At 35.3% G+C, this 22,080-nt stretch overlaps 2 protein-coding genes across 3 annotated transcripts in view; one reads left to right on the top strand and one right to left on the bottom strand.

Annotated features, from left to right (window-relative positions):
• Positions 1-632: 632 nt before the first annotated feature.
• Positions 633-12,975, bottom strand: LOC127644968 (cell division cycle protein 20 homolog). Of its 2 annotated transcripts, none has more exons than XM_052128431.1 (11): positions 12,867-12,975; positions 6,299-6,514; positions 6,066-6,208; positions 5,859-5,955; positions 4,482-4,607; positions 4,193-4,389; positions 2,061-2,155; positions 1,752-1,977; positions 1,506-1,631; positions 1,306-1,423; positions 633-1,186 (listed from the first exon to the last, which is right to left on the bottom strand). In XM_052128431.1, the coding sequence occupies exons 1-11, from the start codon at positions 12,919-12,921 to the stop codon at positions 1,026-1,028; spliced, it is 1,560 nt and encodes a 519-aa protein (XP_051984391.1). In that variant the 5' UTR covers positions 12,922-12,975; the 3' UTR covers positions 633-1,025. The 2 variants fall into 2 exon arrangements, with proteins under 2 accessions (XP_051984391.1, XP_051984392.1); XM_052128432.1 differs by lacking the exon at positions 12,867-12,975 and adding an exon at positions 6,757-6,878.
• Positions 12,301-22,080, top strand: part of LOC127644969 (coiled-coil and C2 domain-containing protein 1B-like) — a 25,600-nt gene continuing 15,820 nt past the window's right edge. The window contains 9 exon segments of the mRNA XM_052128433.1: positions 12,301-12,535; positions 12,651-12,763; positions 12,976-13,100; positions 15,307-15,448; positions 15,933-16,033; positions 16,125-16,232; positions 16,451-16,579; positions 16,723-17,029; positions 18,962-19,089. Of these exon segments, the coding sequence (XP_051984393.1) occupies positions 13,035-13,100; positions 15,307-15,448; positions 15,933-16,033; positions 16,125-16,232; positions 16,451-16,579; positions 16,723-17,029; positions 18,962-19,089 (981 nt within the window). The 5' untranslated portion in view covers positions 12,301-12,535; positions 12,651-12,763; positions 12,976-13,034.

Below are 22,080 nucleotides of genomic sequence, written 5' to 3'. Positions count from 1 at the left end.
CTTTAGTTATGTAATAGGCTTGAGCTTCTAATTGTAGACTTATTTATATAAAAACGCTGATCCATAGCCGTTTCTCCAGGTGTTGCTTGTCAGTTTTTAAATCTAGTGTATCATTCATAGCATTTCTGGATGTGATTGTTGCACAAAGATTATGTAATCATTGCCATATGTAGAGCTTTTTGTATTCATTATCAGTATACATTCACATAATAACCAAAGACAGGATTGGAAAATACCCTCAAATGCTTCTTATTTGTCAATAGTTAAACAAAATCCCACCCTAAGTTCATACCATTGGTCTAGTTAATGTCATAGTCTCAAGGATCAACAGTGTTTATTCTGGGGAAAATAAACCAATATTTGACTTGGTGGTCTCAGTATATTAAGATCGGTTAGGAGAAAGTATATCACACCTTCCTGGCTAACCCTAAAGGCTATAGATGTAATAGTTACCCTTTGTAAAATCACCTTTAATTTACCTACAATTTTCAAGCTTTTCACATAGCATGACTTACACAAAGTTTTCCAAACCTTGTACCAGTATGGGAATCCTTATCCTGCTTAAAAATAAAAATCATTACCCCGTGATAGCTGGTCATAAACATTGCAAGAGGAAGCCATAAAGTCCTTTCAAAACTTTATTTGAAATTACAATTTTTGTATATAATTTAATAGATTTCAGGGTTAAATAAGTCATAATAGGGAAAAAACAAAATTTCACAATTAAAAAATATTTGGTGGTTTAGCTTCCAAAGTGGGTGTACTTTTGGGAACCCCACTTAACCACCATGACGTGCTCAGTTTTTCTGAGCTCTTGAAAACAGAAATAAAAAGGTGCATCTAATGGCCAATAAGAAGTTAGTGTAGCTTGTCACGTGATTGAGGGCACCCAACTGAGTTCCTCTGTGCTTGTGAATAAGATTTTACAAATTTTTGGCAAGATAAAAATTACAATAAAATAGAGTTATTAACATTGATTTTCCAGTTATTACCCAACTCAATCTTTGTTTAAAAAAAATAATAATTTATCTAATATGTTGCTGAATAATGCTGCTGGTGGTCTTGGGTTTCTTGACAGGATCCTTCTCGAAACTCTTCCAAAGTCTGATGGTTTCATCAGCTGATAAAGAAGCCACAGTGGAACCATCTGGACTGAGTGACAAATTCAGAACTCGGTCTTCATGTCCTGAGAAATAAAATATCATTGTTAAATTCTTCAATCATCATACAATTTGCAGTGGTTGAAAATTTTCACCTGAACAATTGACAAGAATAACCAGTGCACAGCAAAATCACAAAAATTACCTTCAAGCTCCACAACTTTAGTGAGTGAGGGGTAATTCCAGATGATAACACGGTCATTAGCGAAACCATGGCCTGAGACCAACTCTTTGTAATTCGGAGCAAACACAAGAGATGATATCTGAAAGAAGGCGATAAAGGAGGTAATTATATTAATCCATGTGCATGTATGTTTTCATTATAGAGGCAGAGATTAATTATACCTGTGAACAAGTGGGTAAGGCACTGATACAGGAGCCACTATTGACGTTCCAGATGCGAATATGACGGTCACTGGTGCCCCCTCCTGACGCAAGGATGCTAGGTTGCCATGGGCACCATGCCAAAGCCTTTTGGGAGCAAAAAAATTTTTTTAATCATGTTAAACCAATTAAAGCCTAGTGCAAGATCAATTGGGGAAAGAATGTTCAAAATCTTGGCCAGTTAATATCCAACTAAAATCAAGTTACCTTGACTGCTCCTTGGTGTTCACTGAGAGCATGGATAGCTTGATGCTCTGTGCCCATTGTCATTGCCCAAATGTACACCATGTTATCATTGCCACCACTAGCTAAATATTTCCCATCTGGAGACCAGGTAAGGCCACAGACTTCCTGAGTGTGTCCCCCGAAGGAGAATATGTGATGGTCTGCTACTCGAACATCATGCTGATGAATCAAACCAGATCTGGAGCCACTAAAAGGAGAAACAACAGGTATAAAGGGCTTTATCTCTTCCAAGAACACTATCAGTGGAGCACAAAGTTATAATGGTCTTACCTAGACAAAATGTGATCATTCCAACTCAAGCAACCAACTCTTGCCGAATGGCCATCCATAATGCGAAGACGTTTTTGGTATTGCACATCCCACAACTGCAAAAACAAAAGGCATGAACATACATGATAAATGGTTAATGACATGCTTTATTTTATTCTTCTAATATGTTCCTTGATGTTCACTTGTGATAAAGTATTTTGAAAAAATAAATACAAATAAAAAGATTTTCTACCCCCATGTGTTAGATTTTGATGCTACTTGTCATTTAAGACTTGATAGTAAACACCCACTGTTCTGATTGGCTCTCTCCTTGCTCACCAATGCTGGGTGAGCTATAGAAGTGATAATGTAAAAGTAGGTATTGATGTGTTATTGTGGAGGCAGTCAGGTACAAATGTCTACCACATTGTGATATTCCAATGTGGAGGAAGTAGAGAACAAGTCATTTTGTAAGCTTGGTTTTAACAAATGCTCTTTTTGCAGTAAGAGTTCTGAAACTTACAGGATGTTTTAGTAAAATTACCTCACATGTCAAAAGATCAAGGAAAATTGTATTTCTTGTTTTATGACCCCTTTAAACCCCCTAAAAAAAGATGGCAGTCACAAAGAGAACTTGTTTAACTTTAGTTGTGGTCTTTTTGACTTGCATTAAGATTGTTAAAGTTGCACTCAGTGTACGTTGCACTGACAACTAACGGCCTAGATTCAGCATCATGCAAGAGCAATGAGGTTACCAATATAATTTCAGAAATATGCTAGTCAGCCAAAAAATTATAAAATTCCACAAGTTAAAAATTTCCATTACAAGGGATTGTTCAGAGGCTCCTATGATCTCAAAACAATAGCGCTCAGGAATGTGCGCCCAGCACCATTATGTAGAACAGAGTAACTCAAGTTAAAGCGATCTTTTGCGGTCTGATATCATCATCAGAAATATATTAGTCCTCTTCGTGGTAGCCGGTGGGCAAGGGTCTTTCACTATAGAAACTGCAATGTCTTCCACAATTTTGTCCTCTCCAACGTGGAAAGTCCGGTAAGAGGTAAGCTCCTTGAAATTGTGTAATTAAATCAAGTCTGTTGGGTCTCTCAGCTGTGATGAGCCTTAATGCTGAAGTTGTTAGTTTAAAGCATTTCTTAGCTTTAGTAGTAAAACGAGTGATCATAGAGTGCTGTTGAATGGAAACACGGAGTGATGCTGGCTCACTTCACGTCACCAACTGGCTCATATTACACGCAAAAATGCCTCCACCTGCTGGCTAAAATATGTAATGTCACAATATTAGAGACAGATTTAGACAGAGTAGCCCTGATGTTGAATAAAGCAGTGCAAATGTACATCATTGTTAAAACTCTCAAAAATAATATGCATCTCTTTATTATGGGTGTCACTGAGCACAATCTTAAAAGGAAAAAGGTTGTAACTTTTTTGGTCAAAATACATTAAAATCCCAGTTTGTTGTTCATTGACAACTGAGGAAGCCTCCCCCAAAAGTTTAAACTTTTGGCTTGGCTACTTGTAGCAAACTGTTTAACTGGGAGAATATGAAAGTCCATGGCAGACATGTTACAGGAGAATCAAAACTTAGCTTTGCCAAAACTCAAAGACTATCTAAAAGACAGAGACAGACCAGTAAAAAACTAGAGTGAATATTTACAAGGTGGAGGACTTCGAGGGAATGCTTCTCAACAGGTAAGCTACTCTCTGGTATTGCCACACAAGTTAGCTCATAACTGTCAAGTTTCAGATAAATTCTTAAGACACTCAGAATATGTATTGTTATGCTTGCTTGCTTGTTACCAAGAACTATCCTACCTTGTGCTAAATTCCCCCCAAACCAGCTGCCATTCAATCCGATAATGTTATCAGACAAGCCGATTTCTTTGCAACAATTTCTGTCTGGTGTGGTTTTTAAAGTGGTCTTGTTTATTATTATGATCAGCATTTATTTAGTATGGCCTATTTGTTCATAGGGAATCAGAGTGCGAAACGATGTGATGGGTCAAAGGGGTTGTTTGAAAACACTTTTTTTGTAATTCCGTTTGGTGCCACTAGTTGCTCAGAAATTACACACTTCATCTTTAAGAACAAATACGTAATTACAACCAAAGGAATCCACCATCAGATCAATTACCTCAACTTTACAATCACTGGTCCCAATGGCCAAGAAATTGCCATCTTTGCTCCAAGAGACTGAGCAGATATAACTATGTTCATCCTCCATTTTCTTCAATAAAACTATGTCCCCCGCAGCAGCATCCCACAAATACACGTCGCTGGTAAGGCCAACTGCCAACATGTTTTGCCTTCCCCAATCTATCAAGTTCAGATCTGAGGAAAAATTGCCATGTTAAAAGAAAGGGCAAATCCAACAAGTACTCCTTTTTAAAATGGACAGTGTTTTTGAAAAGCCATTAACTTACAAAAGTCATTTCTGATATCAGGGGCATCTAGAATCCGCTCTGGAACCGAGGCAATGTACCGGCACTTCTTGGATGAGACAGGTGTGGGCACTTGGCTGTAGAGAACCTTCAAGTTATTCTGATAACCTGTTTGAGATGGCACTCTGTTAGCTTACAACACTTACTAGATTATTCACAGAGCACCGTGCTGCATTTACTGATTGCACTGCATAATTTTATTATTTTTTCATTTTTAATCATGTGCACTTTTAAATTTGTTTTATTCTTATTTCTTGTTCATAATTGGTTTCAAAATTAATAATATATCTTGTATTTATATGATAGATTTTATGTAAAATTCTTTGAATTGCCATTGTGTATGAATGTGCTATATAAATAAACTTGCCTTGATGGACAGCAACCATAAGAAAGCGTGTAGTTAAATATACACATGTAAACAGAAGTGTATATATATATATTTCTCAGTTTAAAGAAAACTATAAGCCATTTGTTGGACAAAATAGGTCTGGACGTTTCCTTAACTTGCACAATTAAGACCGTTTGACCATGGGCAGACAGAGAAAGTGTTCATGAAACCAGTCAATTTTGCAATTCTGTGTGGAGACACGGAGTGCAGAAATGACACATTTTACCTTTAGCATGATACAGTGGGTAGTATATTAAAACTCTTGCACTCCTGCTAATAAATGCAGTAGCATGAATAATAGGACTTACAAGAACTGCAGAACACAAACATCTTTTTGGAAGAATATTTCTGCTCTGTAGTTCCATTCAATGCAAGTGAATGGTGATCAAAACTTTTAAGCTCCAAAAGGCACATAAAGGCAGCATAAATGTAACCATAAGAATCAATGTCTTCTGAAACAAACAAATCAATTTTGGTTGAGAAGATACCAAAATTGTAACTTTGTACATCTCATTGCAGTCTCAAGGCATGATCATGATTTCAAGCTTGATTACACATCATAGTGCTTGACGCATATGCAGAGCACTAGTTGGTGCTAGGAAGTGTAATCGAGCTTGACACCATGATTGTCAAGGACATTGCTAATGTCAAGACTAATATTGAAAAAGGAGTATTTTGGCATGTTCTCACCCAAATCCTTCTGAATCACTTCAGAAGATGTGAATTGCATGACTGGAGCCTTATGGCTTACATTTATGCTGCCTTTGACATATTGAGCTTCAATAGTAACCATTCACTTGCATTGTATGGACCAACAGTGCGGAGATATTCTTTAAAAATACATTAGTAATAATAAACGTATAATTATTATTATACTGCATAGTGTTCTGCCGAAGAAACAGTGCAATATTCAAAGGCAGTGCAATATTTCATTAACAATATTTTGTCAAAACAACAAGCTAATACCATACCCTCAGGTGCATTAAGTGGTTTTCCTCCTAAATGTAAGATCTTTGCTTCTTCAATGTCATAACCATTTAGTGTCACAGACCAAGCTTTCTGATTTGCCTGACAGGACAGAGACACAAAGTAAGTAAAAATGACAGACTGTAATTTGGAAATCTGCTGCACATATCTCAACAGCAAAAATAAAGAGAAAAATGGCTAGGCCTTCTTACTGCTGCTGAGGGGCTCTCTTCAACCGGCTCATTCTCTTTGGAAATAAGAAAACTGGCCATATCCAACTGATTGTTATTTCTTGTGGGGATAAAACGATCTCCTCCTGCCTTAGATGGTGTGTTTTGGGTCTTGCCACTTTTTCCTGGCAGGGATCATGAAGATGCATCAAGTATGTAGCAAATTAAACAGCTCCACATTGACTAGGATCTGCACATTAAAACGTGGCTCGTACCTGGTGTTTTACTAGGCGTTTTAGAAAGGCTCACTGATCTGTTAGCACTCTTGCTGGGTGAGAGGGAGAGGGGGTTTGAGTTTGTAGAGTTGGATGTGCTGGCCTTCCTCTGCCACCTTGCCATCGGGGCGTTAGTGATAGGCATATCTAGCCTTAAGACGTTGTGAATGTCATTCTCAAACCCAAATTGGGACATGGTTACTGTAGATGCAAACACTATGGAAAAATAATAAATATTGTCTGAGTCTTGTGACATGGCACACACTTCTTAACATGATGAAGCTTTTGAATTTTGAACAATGTAATGGATACGATAAAAATACAACCATGTTTGCCCAAGTATAATAAAATTATAAATAATAAGAGCATCAAAACATATGCAGCTACAGTGCTTATCTCAATGACTCAAAACTAGCATTTAAAACAAGTATGCAATAAACACTTATATTCCATCTTACCACAAATCCCACAACTTCTTTTCGATGTTCAATAAAACTTTCACCGATGATTAAGCGCTTGTATTTAATGCAATTTGTGTGAGTTTGTCGTACGTGCACAAGCAAAGCCAACGATCTTCAGACTAGCTGAATATGGGAGGCTGACGGATGAACGCCAGTTTAAAGGTCTGAAGCGCGCTGTCCTGATTGGTCAATTCAAAAAACAAGATTTTGCTGTTACCACGGTAGCCAGGCAGAAAGCTGCGCGCTGATTGGTGAATCACATCTTGGAGGACTTCCTCGAAGTATTACGTCTTAAGAGTTTGTTGTATTGTTGACAATTTTGTAACAATTTGCTCCATTATTAGCATCTTCAGAAATTTAATTTCAGGACAAATCCTCGGCTCGGTGCGACAGGTTACTATTTTCAAAAGATGCATTCTGCTTGAGTTGTTAATGTATCACAAAGACCGTCATAACGAGTTTTTTTTTCTGCCAGTATTAAATAAAGGAATTATATAGTAAAAAATGTTTACGATCAACGCAAAATGTCTCCAAAATATATGTCTATATGAAAAAACAAAACTAAATTAAATTTTCATTTTATTTTTCACAGTGACGATGGATCTTCTAAAAGGGCAAGAGCATAAATATACCACAGAAAATTAATTCATTGCTATTTTCCAACACATTAGGGCCCATATAATACATTTTCATATTTTTCCACATTTTACAGCTTACAGAAATCATGAAAATAACATTGAAAAGAGAGGAATATTTGCAAAGAGGTCAGCTGCTTTCTCCAAAAATCCTACAGGATACGAAACCTGTTCAAAACTAAAATGCAAGTGACGATTTGACGTTCCATTTTCACTGCAATCTTGAGGTAAGTCTGCAATTATTAAATAGGCAAACGTATATGTGTATATAAAAGGCAATTGTGAAAAAGAAATCGCAAATTTTCACAAGGCGTTTTCTTAATATTAATGTAATAATAATAATGACTGAATTAAACATGCAAAGTAATGGTAAAAACAATCAATAATTATTTAAATAGATAAAACAGAGCCAATGTGAAGGATGTAATATATATATATATATATATATATATATATATAATATTATTATTATTGAAAACGATTCAGATGGTACAAACAAGAGGACATATAACAAGTTTAAAAACATTGTTATAAAACAAACATGTCAGGGGTATATGGGGAAAAAAATACAGGAAACTGAAGCAAAAATTTTCTATAAACTAAACAGTTGCATATTTCTTATTGCTTTCAGATTTTTACTTTTAGATATTGTTTCCAAATATGTTTTAATTACAATTTTTAATTATTCAAATGCAGGTATTTTTCAGTCCATTTAACTTTATGTACATAATAACATGCCATAATAGGGATATAATTGATAAGTGCAGTAACAAAATTCTTTGGACAAAAGGATTTTAAGCATATTATTGTTGATGATGTTCAGTGTTTTTCCTTTGGAAATGTTGACGTTTCAGTAAGAGACAAATAATTTACATTTTATTTGTCATACCCTGCTGAGATAAAAGAGACTCATTACAAAATCCAATTTTGGATTTAACCTGTAGGTGATATTTACTAGGGATGTGTGATACCACTTATTTTCTTTGCGATCTGATACAATAATTTCAAGTTCAATCCTCTTCTAAAACACTTGAGCATATTTTTATAATTATGATTTTTCTTATACATTTTGGGTGTGTAATTGACAATATGTCTCCAATTGTTTTGCAAAATATAATCATATTTTTTTTTTTTTTTAGTAAATAATTTTTTTAATAAGTTTTTTTTTTTTTTTAAATCTCTGACATTGGTACTTTTGTTGGGTAAATGTCATCTTCATTCATGTAAATGGGGAAAAAATTTAAACCCTCTTTTAATCTTTTTCTCAAGTGATTATGTGAATACATTTCAGAGTTTCAAATACTTCAAGAAACAAAATAAAATGACTCAAGTTATATGTTCCTCTATGTAAAGCTGTATATTTATTATTTTAGTACAGTTTTGTTTCTTGTCTAATGTCTTTTATTCATTTCCCCATCCCAACATAAATTTTTCTTCTTGATCCTTGCTTTATATATTTTGTTTTGTTTCTATTAAGTATTTTTGTATTCATCTAAGTAGTTGTGTCTTACAGTGTTGTAATGTTCCCTGTTTTATAATGTTAATAAAAATCTATATCTCTCTCAAAAAGTTAGTTAGGTTAGTATCGAAGTCTGTTCCCCCATGTTTAATTTTTAATGGTGCTGTCGAAGTCTGTTCCCCCATGCTCCCCCTCTGTCGAAATCTGTTCCCCCTATGTTTCCCCTTAAGTTAGAGTCTAAGTCTGTTCCCCCTGTTTCCCCTTAAGTTAGAGTCTAAGTCTGTTCCCCCTATGTTCCCCCTCTGTCGAAATCTGTTCCCCCTATGTTTCCCCTTAAGTTAGAGTCTAAGTCTGTTCCCCCTATGTTCCCCCTCTGTCGAAATCTGTTCCCCCTATGTTTCCCCTTAAGTTAGAGTCTAAGTCTGTTCCCCCATGTTCCCCCTCTGTCGAAATCTGTTCCCCCTATGTTTCCCCTTAAGTTAGAGTCTAAGTCTGTTCCCCCTATGTTTCCGCTTAGGTTAGTGTTGAAGTCTGTTTTCTACCAATGTTTTCCCTTTGTCAAAATCTGTTCCCCCATGTTTAATTTTTAACAGCACTATGGTGAAGACTAACCGGAGAAACATAAGGGACACAACACCGGTGTTACAATATATTCAGTTCCTGAGAAATTGTGTTCCAGTGGGCGGAGCATACATGAATATTCATTAATTATCCTGAAATGTGCGTTTAGGTGGAACTAAAACCATTAGCCCACCACTGTCATTATTAAACTTGTATAAAGGATTATTTAAAAAAGGTATACGCTAGCTCAGCCCTAATAAGTCTGAATGTTGAGCAATCAGATACAAGACAGGATTTGGTAATAGAGATTCTTCATAATTTATATTCCTTACTGCAAAATACGTTTTTGTGGGTTCTGGCGCATGTGGCGTTGAAAGGAAATCAAGAGGCAGATACACTGGCTAAGAAGGCATTAGAGATGGAAACAGTGTCTTTTTGTAGATCAGAAATAAAATCAATAATCAAAAATAAAATTAATAACATATTGCAACAGCAATGTGATAATGAAATAAGAGGCAGACATTTGTATGCAATTCAACCAGAAGAAGGAAAGGGTAGGTTATCAGGAGGGAGGAGGAGAGAAGAGAATATAAAAACAAGACTAAGGTTGGGTCATAGTGCTGAACAGTACATTATACTTAATAGGCAAACATCCAAAAGGATTTTGTGACGTGTGTGTGTCATTGAGTCGGTGGAGCATGTAATTATTCTGTGTAGGAAATATAAAGTGTAAAGAAAGAGTATAATAGATGAGTTAAGCAGAAAGGGAGAACAGCTTACATTAAAGAATGTGTTAAATCCACAAATAGGAAGTAATAAAAGATCCATAGTGATGAAATATCTGGAAAGTACTAGACTAGTTAATCGAATAGACGATGAAAGGATTTTAATTATTTTTTTAGGGGCTGCATGTGGAAGCTAGAGGAGCTGAACATGCAGTGCCAGCTGAAGCTGTAGCCCCTATGGGGTTTTGAAATTAGGTGTGAAGGTAGATAGGGTGTAGGTATTTTATTTGTAAATAGAGTGTTGTCAAAGTTAATTTTAAAGTTTTTATACAGTTCCGTAGCAATATATGTTTTTGTTAAAAGTGCTTTTGAGCAGTCAGTGTGCTTTGTGCGGTCTTGTATGAATTACTATGTTGGGATACAGTTCGTTTGTGAAGTATTTTTCCACAAAGAGGTTTTAATTTTAACAGTTTCAAAATCTGCCAATGACACAGGACAAAATACACTCATTCAATCTACAGTTTCTGAGTCTTAACACCTTATGGCAAATGTGCCATCCATGTGGTCCACTTATAAATTTATGCGGTAATATGAAATTGCTACTTAAAATGCATAAAACGTTGATTAATACTTTGTTTAATTTTTGTATTTTGTAGTGCAGAGGCACCGTTCTAATGGGCAATGATGCAAGTATATGGGAGTGAATATCATTACACACAATACACTGTAAGTGGACATTTTATTATGGTAGTATTAAAAATAATTTGGAATTTCAGGTTGCTTTACAAACTTTAAATGTGTATTAACCTGACATGATCTTGTTAAAATAAATGCATACTCTTGTAATGTCAATGTCATTATCTCTTTCAGACAGAGCTGTAGTTGCTGGTACCACTAGCAAATTGTGATCCAGGCAAAAGGCTGTTTAATTTTGTTCAGTGTGCCAAGGACTTAATAAACTGTTTTCTGGGATACTTGCTAATCTTGTGTTTTATTTCATATGTTTTTGAAGCTTTTGTTATCTTTCCAATAAGAATCAATCTCATTTGTGACTTCTTCCTCAATTATTAGGTAATGTTGTTTTATGTGACTTATATTTATATAACTTAACGGAGAAGATCGGAATTGGTGCAAAATACCTTTGATGTGTGCAGTGGATGATTTGTCATTGTACATACAGAATAAAGTACTTGACAATAAGAGATGGGAATAACACCTGTGAGACTTGATTGTTCTGGATCATATATTTAATAATTGATTTAATGCTAGTGGCTATTAATCAATTCTGTACTTCAAAGGAACATTCAGATACAGTTATTTACAGTTAAACACATTTATTATTATATCACACTTAAATTGTGATCACTAAGCATGGTGAGTTCTTCTGATATTGGTTTTTAGTTTATTTAACTATAAATAATAACATATTTAAACCATTTAAAGAATGAAACATAAACTCACAATGTGCTGTTAGAGATTCAAATGCCCAAATTCTTTTATTGCAGTTTCACTGCAAACATTCATTTTAGTGTTCAATAAAAGGAACATTTACCCACAAGGCTATTTTGGAAGGACTTTACCTAACTGTCTAACTGAGGAAAAGGACTCAAAAGTGAGAAATTAGATTGTTAAACATTAGTCATTAAAAGAGTAAGTTAACTCATCACCATGGATCATTATAAGTTGGATAATGAAGACATGGAAATAAGCTAAATAAGTGCCATAGTCACTGTTGTTGTAGAGTCACCAAATTATAACAACTTACAGACATATGAAATTAAATGTATAAAAGAAAAAACGCACAATGTAGACTCCCTTTTTTTTTAATAAAGTTTGCTCTGTTGTATACTAACTTAGCCTAATACCTTCTTCGTTGAATGTTGTATTCAGTAACACTAAACTAATAAAACTTTTTTTATTATATTTTACAAACTGTAAACCTTTACTAAAATCTGAATATTACCGTTTATATATACTTTATTCGATACTGAAACTTAGATCCCTTTTCAAAATAATCTTTCATACAAGGTGAGTCACGACAGTGGTGCGCTGTTTTTAGTTCCACCTCAACGCGCATGTCAGGATAAGTAATGAATATTCATGTTAATGCTCCGCCCACCGGAACACAATTTCTCAGGAACTGAAGAGACTGACAGACCGGTGTCGTTTGCTTCTGTTGGGTGTGACGTATCTTGATGTTTTCGTTGCATTAGCATAACAGATCTAATGGTGTGGGCACTGCAGTGAGCGCTGCTATTTATTCCTTATCACAGAGGTAAATTAAACAACATTCTGTCAAACCGCTTAACTTGTAATGCACCGGTATCCCACTATGAGGGCTTGCTGGCGAATGGGACGTCTTTAAGGATTTTTCGGTTCGGTTGTCATCATACACTGTATGTATTTTTTTTTACTTTTCAGCGAGTTTAATTTTAGCCTGACATTATCATTATATATTGTCTCTCATATCCGTGAAGTGCTGCTGTTTCTAACATATAAAAATGTATTCAGGTTTATGAAGCACTTCTTCATACGGACGGAAGGAGGAAGTGGAGACAGTTTGCTGTTGACGAGGAAAAGAAAGTGAACTAACAGTTCATAACTGTTTGCAGGATTCTCTTGGGGTGAGTCAGCAGTCCACGTGTTAACAGCACATGTGACTGTCGTTTGCTCTAAACTTGTGTCAGTTTGCCATGAGAAACCTTCATGCTATTAGTTCATACTCACATGACAACTGTTCAAAACCTTGAAGATAGAAACACAGAGCTTTTCTCTTCAACATATCTTCTCGATTAATCCTTCGTGACAGCCCTATTTTCGTTTATTTACACTCTAGAGTCTGGCCTCAGGCACAGTGTTTGTCCAGTAAGTGGTGGACGAGCAGGGCAGGAGGGAATGTTTGGCAGGAAAAACAAGCGAGCAGCACCGCCGAAAGGCCAAGGCGCAGCTGCAGCCAAACAGGTGTGTGTGTAGTTTTTTTTTTTGTTTGTTTGTTTTTTTTTTGGCATATACAATCGAAATTATTCGACCCCCCAAGACAGTAAGGATTTACAAAGGAAAGCTTTTCTGATGACTCAGAATCCTTTAACTTTACATCTATATCATTTGAGTGACACATTTAAAGTCATAGTGTGAATATATAACCTAATATTTCTGAATAGCAGGATTTCTTAAAAATACATCCATGTCATAATTATTAAACCGCTATTGCATGTAGCTGTTTCTTAAATATGTAAGGCTACACATGTAATTTTTTAAAAACAAAATTAAGTCTTTAATCTGCATGGCACTTATTTAATTTTTTTTATTTATGTTTAACTTTGTAAGCAAAAATGTATTTCTATGCAAAAAAACAAAAACAAAATGCAAACGCTAATAGAGGTGATTATTTCATTACACAAGAAAGGTCATGGCTAAAAGTAAATTTCCTAGGCACTTCAATTTCCAATAGATGAAGTTGGCTGCACCATTCATAAATTTTTTAAATATGGTACAACAGCAACGTTCTTGTGGTGTGGAAGAAAGTAAAACTTCAATAAGGGAAATGTTGACTCCAGTTGACTGAATATTCAAGAAGTAATTAGGAAAGAACTGTGGAGTCCTGGAAGAAGGTTTTATAGACATATGACACTAAACTGAAAATTAGTTTTAGACTCATGGGTCAGCAGTACATCTGGAGTAAGAAAGGCAAGGTCCCAAGAATGACACCAACCCACAGTCAAGAATGGAGGTGGGTCAGTCCTGTTATGGGGTTGTTTTCAGCTGCAGGAAAAGACTATCCTGACTATGTGACTGACGCCATGGATTCTTTCAGGTATCAGGCCATTTTGGCATGAAAAATGTGATTCCTTCAGTGTGTAAATTGAAGCTCGTTATCACTGGACTTTCCAGCAATACAATAACACCAAGGATACTTCCAAGTTGTCCAAAATCTGGTTCAGGGATAGGTTGTGGAATGTCCTTAAATAGCCCTTTCAGTCCATCATTAAAATTACATCCCCGGAAGCAGTGGCAGCACAGAAACCAAAGAATGCCAATGAGCTGGAAGCTTTTGCTCATGAGAAATGTGTTCTAATAGAGAAGTGTCCGATGCCTGAGAACACTTACTTGAAACATTTATTTGCTGTTATTAAGGATAAAGGATGCTCCACAAATGATTGACTTTAGGCATTGAATATTTTTTACTTGAGAGAATTAGTTATTTTTTATTTTAAAATTTGGGTAAACTGAATTCTTTGTTCTCAAAATCACTCAAATGTGTATTAAAAACTTACTTTGACTGTTTACTTAGGTTTCAAATCAAATAAAATCAAATCAAATCACTTGTGTCACACTACCATATACACAAGTGCAACAGTAGGTGAAATTCTTGTGTGCAGTTCCGAGCAACATAGCAGTCATGACAGTGACGAGACATATACCAATTACAGTAAACAACATATTTACACAACACAATTTACATATCAAATGTACACATACTTGCACAACACAATAATTATATACAATACACACAATATAGAATACACAATATACAATACAATAAGTAAGGAGTATATGAAATATATATATATATATATATATATATATATATATATATATATATATATATATATATATATATATATATATGTATATATATAGTAGTATATTGAGGAGAATATGTTGACAGTCCAGTGTGAGATTATAAGTGAATAAAGTGCAGTGCTAATTATTGATCCTGATAGATCAAGTGTTCAAAAGTCTGATTGCTTGGGGGAAGAAGCTGTCATGTAGTCGGCTGGTGCGGGTCCTGATGCTGCGATACCGCCTGCCTGATGGTAGAAGTGAGAACAGCCCATGACTCGGGTGGCTGGAGTCTCTGATCTCACCACCCTTTGCAGGGCTTTGCAGTTGTGGGCGGTGCTATTGCCGTACCAGGCGGTGATGCAGCCAGTCAGGATGCTCTCTTTTAGTTAATGTGTTTTATTTCACATCACCAGAATATATTGCTGGTCAGGGGGGTTGAATGATTTCGATTGCAACTGTATGACATCAGCTGTAGGTATGTTGTTTGTCTGAGACATGTAAAGGAAGGGGTCTATGATTTAGTAACCCTCTTTGAACTTACCATCTGCGGACCACGACAGATGTACAGTGGAAAGTGTAATGCTAGATTGTCTTTTTGCAGATGGGGTTGTTGCTTGATTTCAAAACAGATGATATGATGGACATGGACCAAGATATGGATGACCCCGATTTAGAAGCAGAATTTGCTGCCATTGTTGGGAAGAAACCATTGCCTGCTGCAACGGGGAAAAAGTCTGGCAAAGGTGGGTATCATGGTTATTGTTTCTTATAATATTCAAATTTGTATTATGAATACAGATTGTATCTTTCGCAACCAGTACTGAGAAGATGACAGAGTAGGTCTACACTTAATAAAGTGCTGGTATTGACTGCCACATTAAAAAAAGATAATTCTCTTTATCATTTACTCGCCATCATGCCATCCCAGATGTGAATGACATTCTTTCTTTTGCTGAACACAAACAAACATTTTTAGAAGATTTATTTCAGCTCTGTAGGTCCATACAATGCAAGTGAATGGTGGCCAAAAATATAAAGCTCCAAAAAGCACATAAAGACGTCATAAAAGTAATCCATATGAGAGAATTTTCATTTTTAGGTGAACTATTCCTTTAATAATGTTATCAATCTGATCGGTTATTTTCTGTCTTTTATGTTATTCTTTTATAACTTGAAAATGGTTTGTGAAGGTTTCAGATTCACTGACATTACTTTTTTATGATAAAGCCCCATTACCAATGGAGGATATTGCAAAAATGGCAGAGGCACGCATGAAAGATGTTGATGATGATGACGATGACAACCTGGAAGATGACGAAGATCTCTTGGTAAATTAAATAGATTTTGGACTGTTTATTTTCACTTTCTGCACCTACTAGATATGTTAAAACAAATATATATGTTGTGATGTGTCGCTAGGCTGAGCTACAGGAAGTGGTTGAAGAGGAGGTAATGGAAGACTCCGGTTCCACAATCTCAGCCTCCCCTGTTAGTGCCAAAGTTTCTTCAACAGAAACAGCACAACCGGTATAAGGCGAATTTTATTTAGGACATCCTAAGTGATGTAGTTATCATGTTGTAAATGTGAATCCCTATCACCTTAAAAGTATTGAATTGGTCATATAAATATGATTTTCTTCATAATACTACATCAATTATACTATATTTGTCAGGAGTTTGTAGAATGCTTTTGTATAAGAATAATGAGCCACATCATATTTCGGTTTCTCCCACTGGAAACTAAGGTCACGTCAGTGCCTGGGAGCATTGAACACACCTTAGAGGAGAGAATAAGCATGTATAGAATGGCTATTGCAAATGCCAAGTCGGCAGGGGAATCCTCTAAAGCCCGGAGATATGAGAGAGGCCTAAAGGTGAGTGGATTTAGTGTAACTTTGGATAAGGGAAAAGCATGCAGTGTTAGGGAGTAAAACACAATCATTCATGCATTCTTTTAATTTGTTTAAATGGTAATTGATGAAAATTGAAGTCTTTTAACTTTTAAAAAATTTGTTAGACACTACAAACTATGCTGGCATCAGCACGGAAAGGAGGGAAGATTGACGAAACGGAGATTCCCCCACCAGTTGCATGTGGGGCCTCTAGTGGTCATGACTGGCCTCTTACCCCACCAGCAACATCACCTGATCAGCATGGGGAGTCTGATAGCGCTGTTGAGATCTCTCCTGTCTCAGTGGAAGCCGACCATGTTGACATGGATCCAGCACCAAACACTAGTGAGGAGTCTTCTGGTGTAACCTCTCCAGCTTCCCTGTCATCTCCAGAAGAGGAACATGCAAGAAGTGCTGCTGAATCATCCTCAGGTCAGTGATGTGCTTCTGCAGCAACAGACCACTATTTAATTTTTACAATTACAGTTACAATTACACATTGAAAGTCTGGGATTTTTTTATTTTTTAATAAAGGACTGTTGAGTCCTTTGTACAAAATGTCAGATTGCCTTGCTTCCATTGAAGCACACAATATATTTCCCAAATCATGCCGGAATAACATGGATCACACATTTTTTCATGAACTGTGGAGTCCATGGAAAAAGTAGTTTAAAGCTGCTCAGAGCAGGCATAAATCGTTTAAACGGCAATTACAATTGCGTAAATAATGTTAAGAGATGAATATGTAAATATCAAAACATTCAAGTTTATCATTGGCTGATTTAGTCTGGCTTTTGTGTTTTTACACAGAATTGTACGTAGCCACTGAGCAGGCTTAACTCTGTAGTGTAAAGATGTCTTCAAATAATGCAAAATAGAAGCATTATCACTGGTGATCTCAGACTTTTGAACCCCATTTTACAGTTTGTGGTTGTGAGATCAGCTCAACTTGGTTTCCTATTTGGTTTGTATTTTTTATGCTTTTTCTGTTCCTTTAGACAGGCTTTGTTCCTTTATTGCTTACAAACTATTAAGAAATGGATACATTAGATTTTAGTTAGATAATTTAATTTTCTGGCATTTATATTGTTTTTGGATTTACATTTGGCACATTCTCTGTTTAAAAATATATTTCATTGTTGTTCAACAACTCATATATATATATATATATATATATATATATATATATATATATATAAATATAAATAAAGGGAAAACAATATTAATTTATCACTAATTGTAGACCTAGTTTGTCAGAGATAAACACATATAAATAAGGAAAAGTCTAATTTGCAGATTCTTGAGATGGACCAAACATGTTTTAAATCATAGTTTTTAATTTTTTTAATACTAAATTAATTTAAAATGGGTAAATTTGTTGTCAAAGGTATCAGCTAACAAACCATATAATAAAATAATGCTTTTTTTTCTGAAAATTGACATTGTTTCTCTTCATACACATTTTACTGTGATTTGTCAACTCTGACAAATACACTAAAAAGCATTCCATTTTAATTTGATCCATCCAACAAGAGTGTTAACTTTAATTATCTAACAATGGTGTTCATTTAAGGAGTTAAGTGATAAAAAAATATTCTATAAATGTTTTCTGTTTTCACACTATTCTGACGGTGTAGACAAAATGTAAATTGTTTTCCATTTTAACCATTTGTTGTACACTGGAGCCATTTTGTTTTTTTCCTCTATGAATTTTCTATCTTAATTTTGCCTATATAACCTAAACTAATATGGCAAAAATTATTCCACTGAACAGAAATCATAACAATGGGAATGATGGAGTTGACATGTTGAAGCTGTGACCACAGAGACTTAAACATTGATTTATTCAGGATAATAAAAAATCTGAAGGCTCTGATGCAACGAGGACACAATTTAGATTATTTTAAGGAAAATGTAACAGAAGTAGTTTTTTTATGGAAAATGTAATTTAAAGTTTTCTTAATGTATTGTTTGATAACATACTGATCCCTACCTTTCATTTAATATTTATATTTATGCATTTGTTGCATTTTTAAACACTTTGTTTGGCAGTTTAACATTGTGACATCTTGTGATTCCAAGTAAACACATGCATTTGAAAAATTTAATGAAATTATTTTAAATATATGTAATAAATTCCCTGAGTATACGCCTTTTCTTTAGATGTAACTTCAGTATTTGTATTATTATACAATTCTTGATCTTTAATATTTTTGATTGATTGAATCAACAAGGTTAGACATGTAAAAACTAAAAGTATGTTGAAATTTAAGACCTTTCCCTTTAAATTGTTCCTGACATGCTAATTTAACTGAAGTTCTTATTGGAAAGGCCTCATTGTGGTTTCCTCTACTCGTCAAGTAGACTCTCCAGTCAGACAGCCCACAAAAGACATTCTGCTGGAGCGACAGAAAGAGTACAGGATGGCAGCCGTCATGGCCAAACAAGCAGGAGATATTGATCAAGCCAAAATGCACATGATGGCCAGCAAGGTAAGACATGGTTTCTGTCAGTACCTATATCTACATTGGCTGCCAAACGTTTGGAATAATGTACAGATTTTGCTCTTATGGAAATAATTTGGTACTTTTATTCACCTAAGTTGCATTCAGCTGATCACAATGTATAGTCAAGAACATTAATAACATGAAAAATTACTATTCAAATTTAATGTTCAGAACTTCTCAAACTAATTCAGAGATCTCATCAAAATATCCTCCACATTTAGCAATGACAGCATTGCAGATTCTTGACATTCTAGCTGTCAGTTTGTCCAGATCCTCAGGTGACATTTCACCCCACACTTCCTGTAGCACTTGCCATAGATGTGGCTGTCTTGTCGGGCACTTCTCACACACCTTACAGTCTAGCTGATCCCACAAAAGCTCAATGGGGTTAAGATCCATAACACTCTTTTCCAATTATCTGTTGTCCAATGTCTGTGTTTCTTTGCCCACTCTCACCTTTTCTTTTAGTTTTTCTGTTTCAAAAGCTGGCTGTTTTCTTTGCAATTTTTCCCATATGGCCTGCACCCTGAGTCTTCTCTTTACTGTTGTAAATGAAACTGGTGTTGAGCGGGTAGAATTCAATGAAGCTGTCAGCTGAGGACATGCGAGTCGTCTATTTCTCAAACTAGAGACTCTGATGTACTTATCCTCTTGTTTAGTTGTACATCTGGCCTTCCACATCTCTTTCTGTCCTTGTTAGAGTCAGTTGTCCTTAGTCTTTGAAGACTGTAGTGTACACCTTTGTATGAAATCTTCAGTTTCTTGGCTATTTCAAGCATTGTATTGCCTTTATTCCTCAAAATAATGATTGACTGATAAGTTCCTAGAGAAAGTAATTTTTTTATTTTTTATTTTTACAACTAATATTGACCTTAAGACATGCCAGTCTATCGCATACTGTGGCAACTCAAAAACAAACACAAAGACAATGTGAAGCTTCATTTAATGAACCAAATAGCTTTCAGCAGTGTTTGATATAATGGCAAGTGATTTTCTAGTACCAAATTAGCAATTTAGCATGATTATGGGGCAGTGGTGGCTCAGTGGTTGAGGCTCAGGGTTACTGACCAGAAGGTCGGGGGTTCAAGCCCCAGCACGCACGCACGACGCACGCACGCACGCACACACAGTATTCTTAAGGTGAAAGGAAAGTGTCAGAGTGTAAGTTGTTATTTGCATGTGAATGAAGATGCTTTTTTTCAGTATGTTCAACATAAATGTTGAATTCTGAATGTTTATTTTCATTATTTATTTTTTGTTGGAAAATAACTTTCTGTATTAGCTTAAAGCCCCCAAGTTTACAATAGTTACTGTATTCTTTCAAGAGCTCTAAGAAAGGGTGGCTGGGTGACCTTTTTATTTTTTTATTGAATGCTAGACATCAGAATGCATTATTTTGCTCTTGTACACTTTTACTTATTATAAAATTTTATATTTTTGAATTTTGAGTTTAAGAAAAAGGTGAGTGGCAGAGTGTATTACTACTATATGTTGTTATTTGTATGTGAATGAAGAATTAAAAGATGCACTTTTTTCAGTAAGCTAGGACTATGTGTTTTCAACATAAATGTTCAATTCTGTTGGTTCAGGAAGGACGCCATGACAGGCTGCTGGCTCCCACTGTCGCTGTTAATTTTTATTTATTTTTTGTTGGAAAAGCACTTCTGTATTAGCTTAAAGCCCTCAAGTTTACATTGGATACTGTATTCTTTCAATTGCTCTAAACAAGTATTTTGGGTGACCTTTTTATTTTTTTATTGAATGCTAGACATGAAGTTGTTGTTATTTTAATCTGAAAGAAGAATTACAAGATGCACTTTTTTCAGTAAGCTAGGCCTATGTGTTTTCAAGGCTTCAAGGTTTTATTGAATGCTACCTCTGACTAAGAATGCATTACTTTGCACTTGTATAGTCTTTTATTTTGGAATTTTAAGAGCAATAAACATACATTGCAATGGTAAGGAATTAAATTTTTTTTCATTGAGATATGTAAATCAACATGTAGAAATTGCTATTAGTCAATTAATGGGGAGATAATCGAATCGAAATCGAATCGGACTGGAAAAATGAATCGTTAGATTAATCGATGCATCGAAAAAATTATCGCTAGATTAATCGTTTAAAAAATAATCATTTATCCCAGCCCTACAAGGCACTTAACTCCAGGTTGCTCTGCGTTCTGCAACTCTTGTCATGTGGAGGGCAATGCGGCACTTGATGCAGCGTTCAGCCTCCAGAACCAAATTAAAACTGCCACGAGAAGTCGTCTGTCCGAGACAAAAACGCAAAATCTAATGACAATTACCTCAGCATCAGTCTCCCTTGATGTGTTTGATTACGCACTGGCGAGCAGAGCACACAGTTTAAGTCGATGCAGACCAGATGGAAGTTGAGTTGTCGATTGAGTTCAGTTCATATTTTACGTTTTTCATATTTTAATCATATTTGTTTTTTGTAATATTACGTTGATCATATGTCGTGTTTTAGTGGCCTCCGTGGTCACTGCAGGTAAAAAAATCTGCTTCGTCTCTGTTGTTCATCGGTTCTCTTCATAATAAATGCATAATCTGCTATATGCTCATCCTGTAAATTCATTATTAAAAATGAAAATGTGAACAAAAATAAAAGCTATTAAATGTCTCACTATCATTAAAATATGGGTAATAATAGATTATGACTGAATTTTTACGACCCTGTCTGTCAATATGATGGACGATGAGAAGGTCAAATTTTTTTGACATTTTTCTATAGCCGAATTTTAAACATTACAAGTAAACGCGCTACTTAGACAGACAGAAAACATGGACAAGTTCTTGAAAAGGACAAATATTGATGATGGTTAGCCTATGTGGGATAGTGGTTAAGGCGGTGCACACTTTATGATTTCTAATAATCCGTTACTATTGTTGCTTGTTAGACTGTATGATATGAACTCATTGATATCGCTAAAGCACACTGTGTGACGTTATGTCAGAC

This window comes from Xyrauchen texanus, chromosome 6 (assembly GCF_025860055.1).
Source record: "Xyrauchen texanus isolate HMW12.3.18 chromosome 6, RBS_HiC_50CHRs, whole genome shotgun sequence".
Lineage (NCBI taxonomy): Eukaryota > Metazoa > Chordata > Actinopteri > Cypriniformes > Catostomidae > Xyrauchen > Xyrauchen texanus.
Note: the sequence above shows the minus strand (reverse complement) of the source record. Positions and strands in the feature narration are given on the sequence as shown.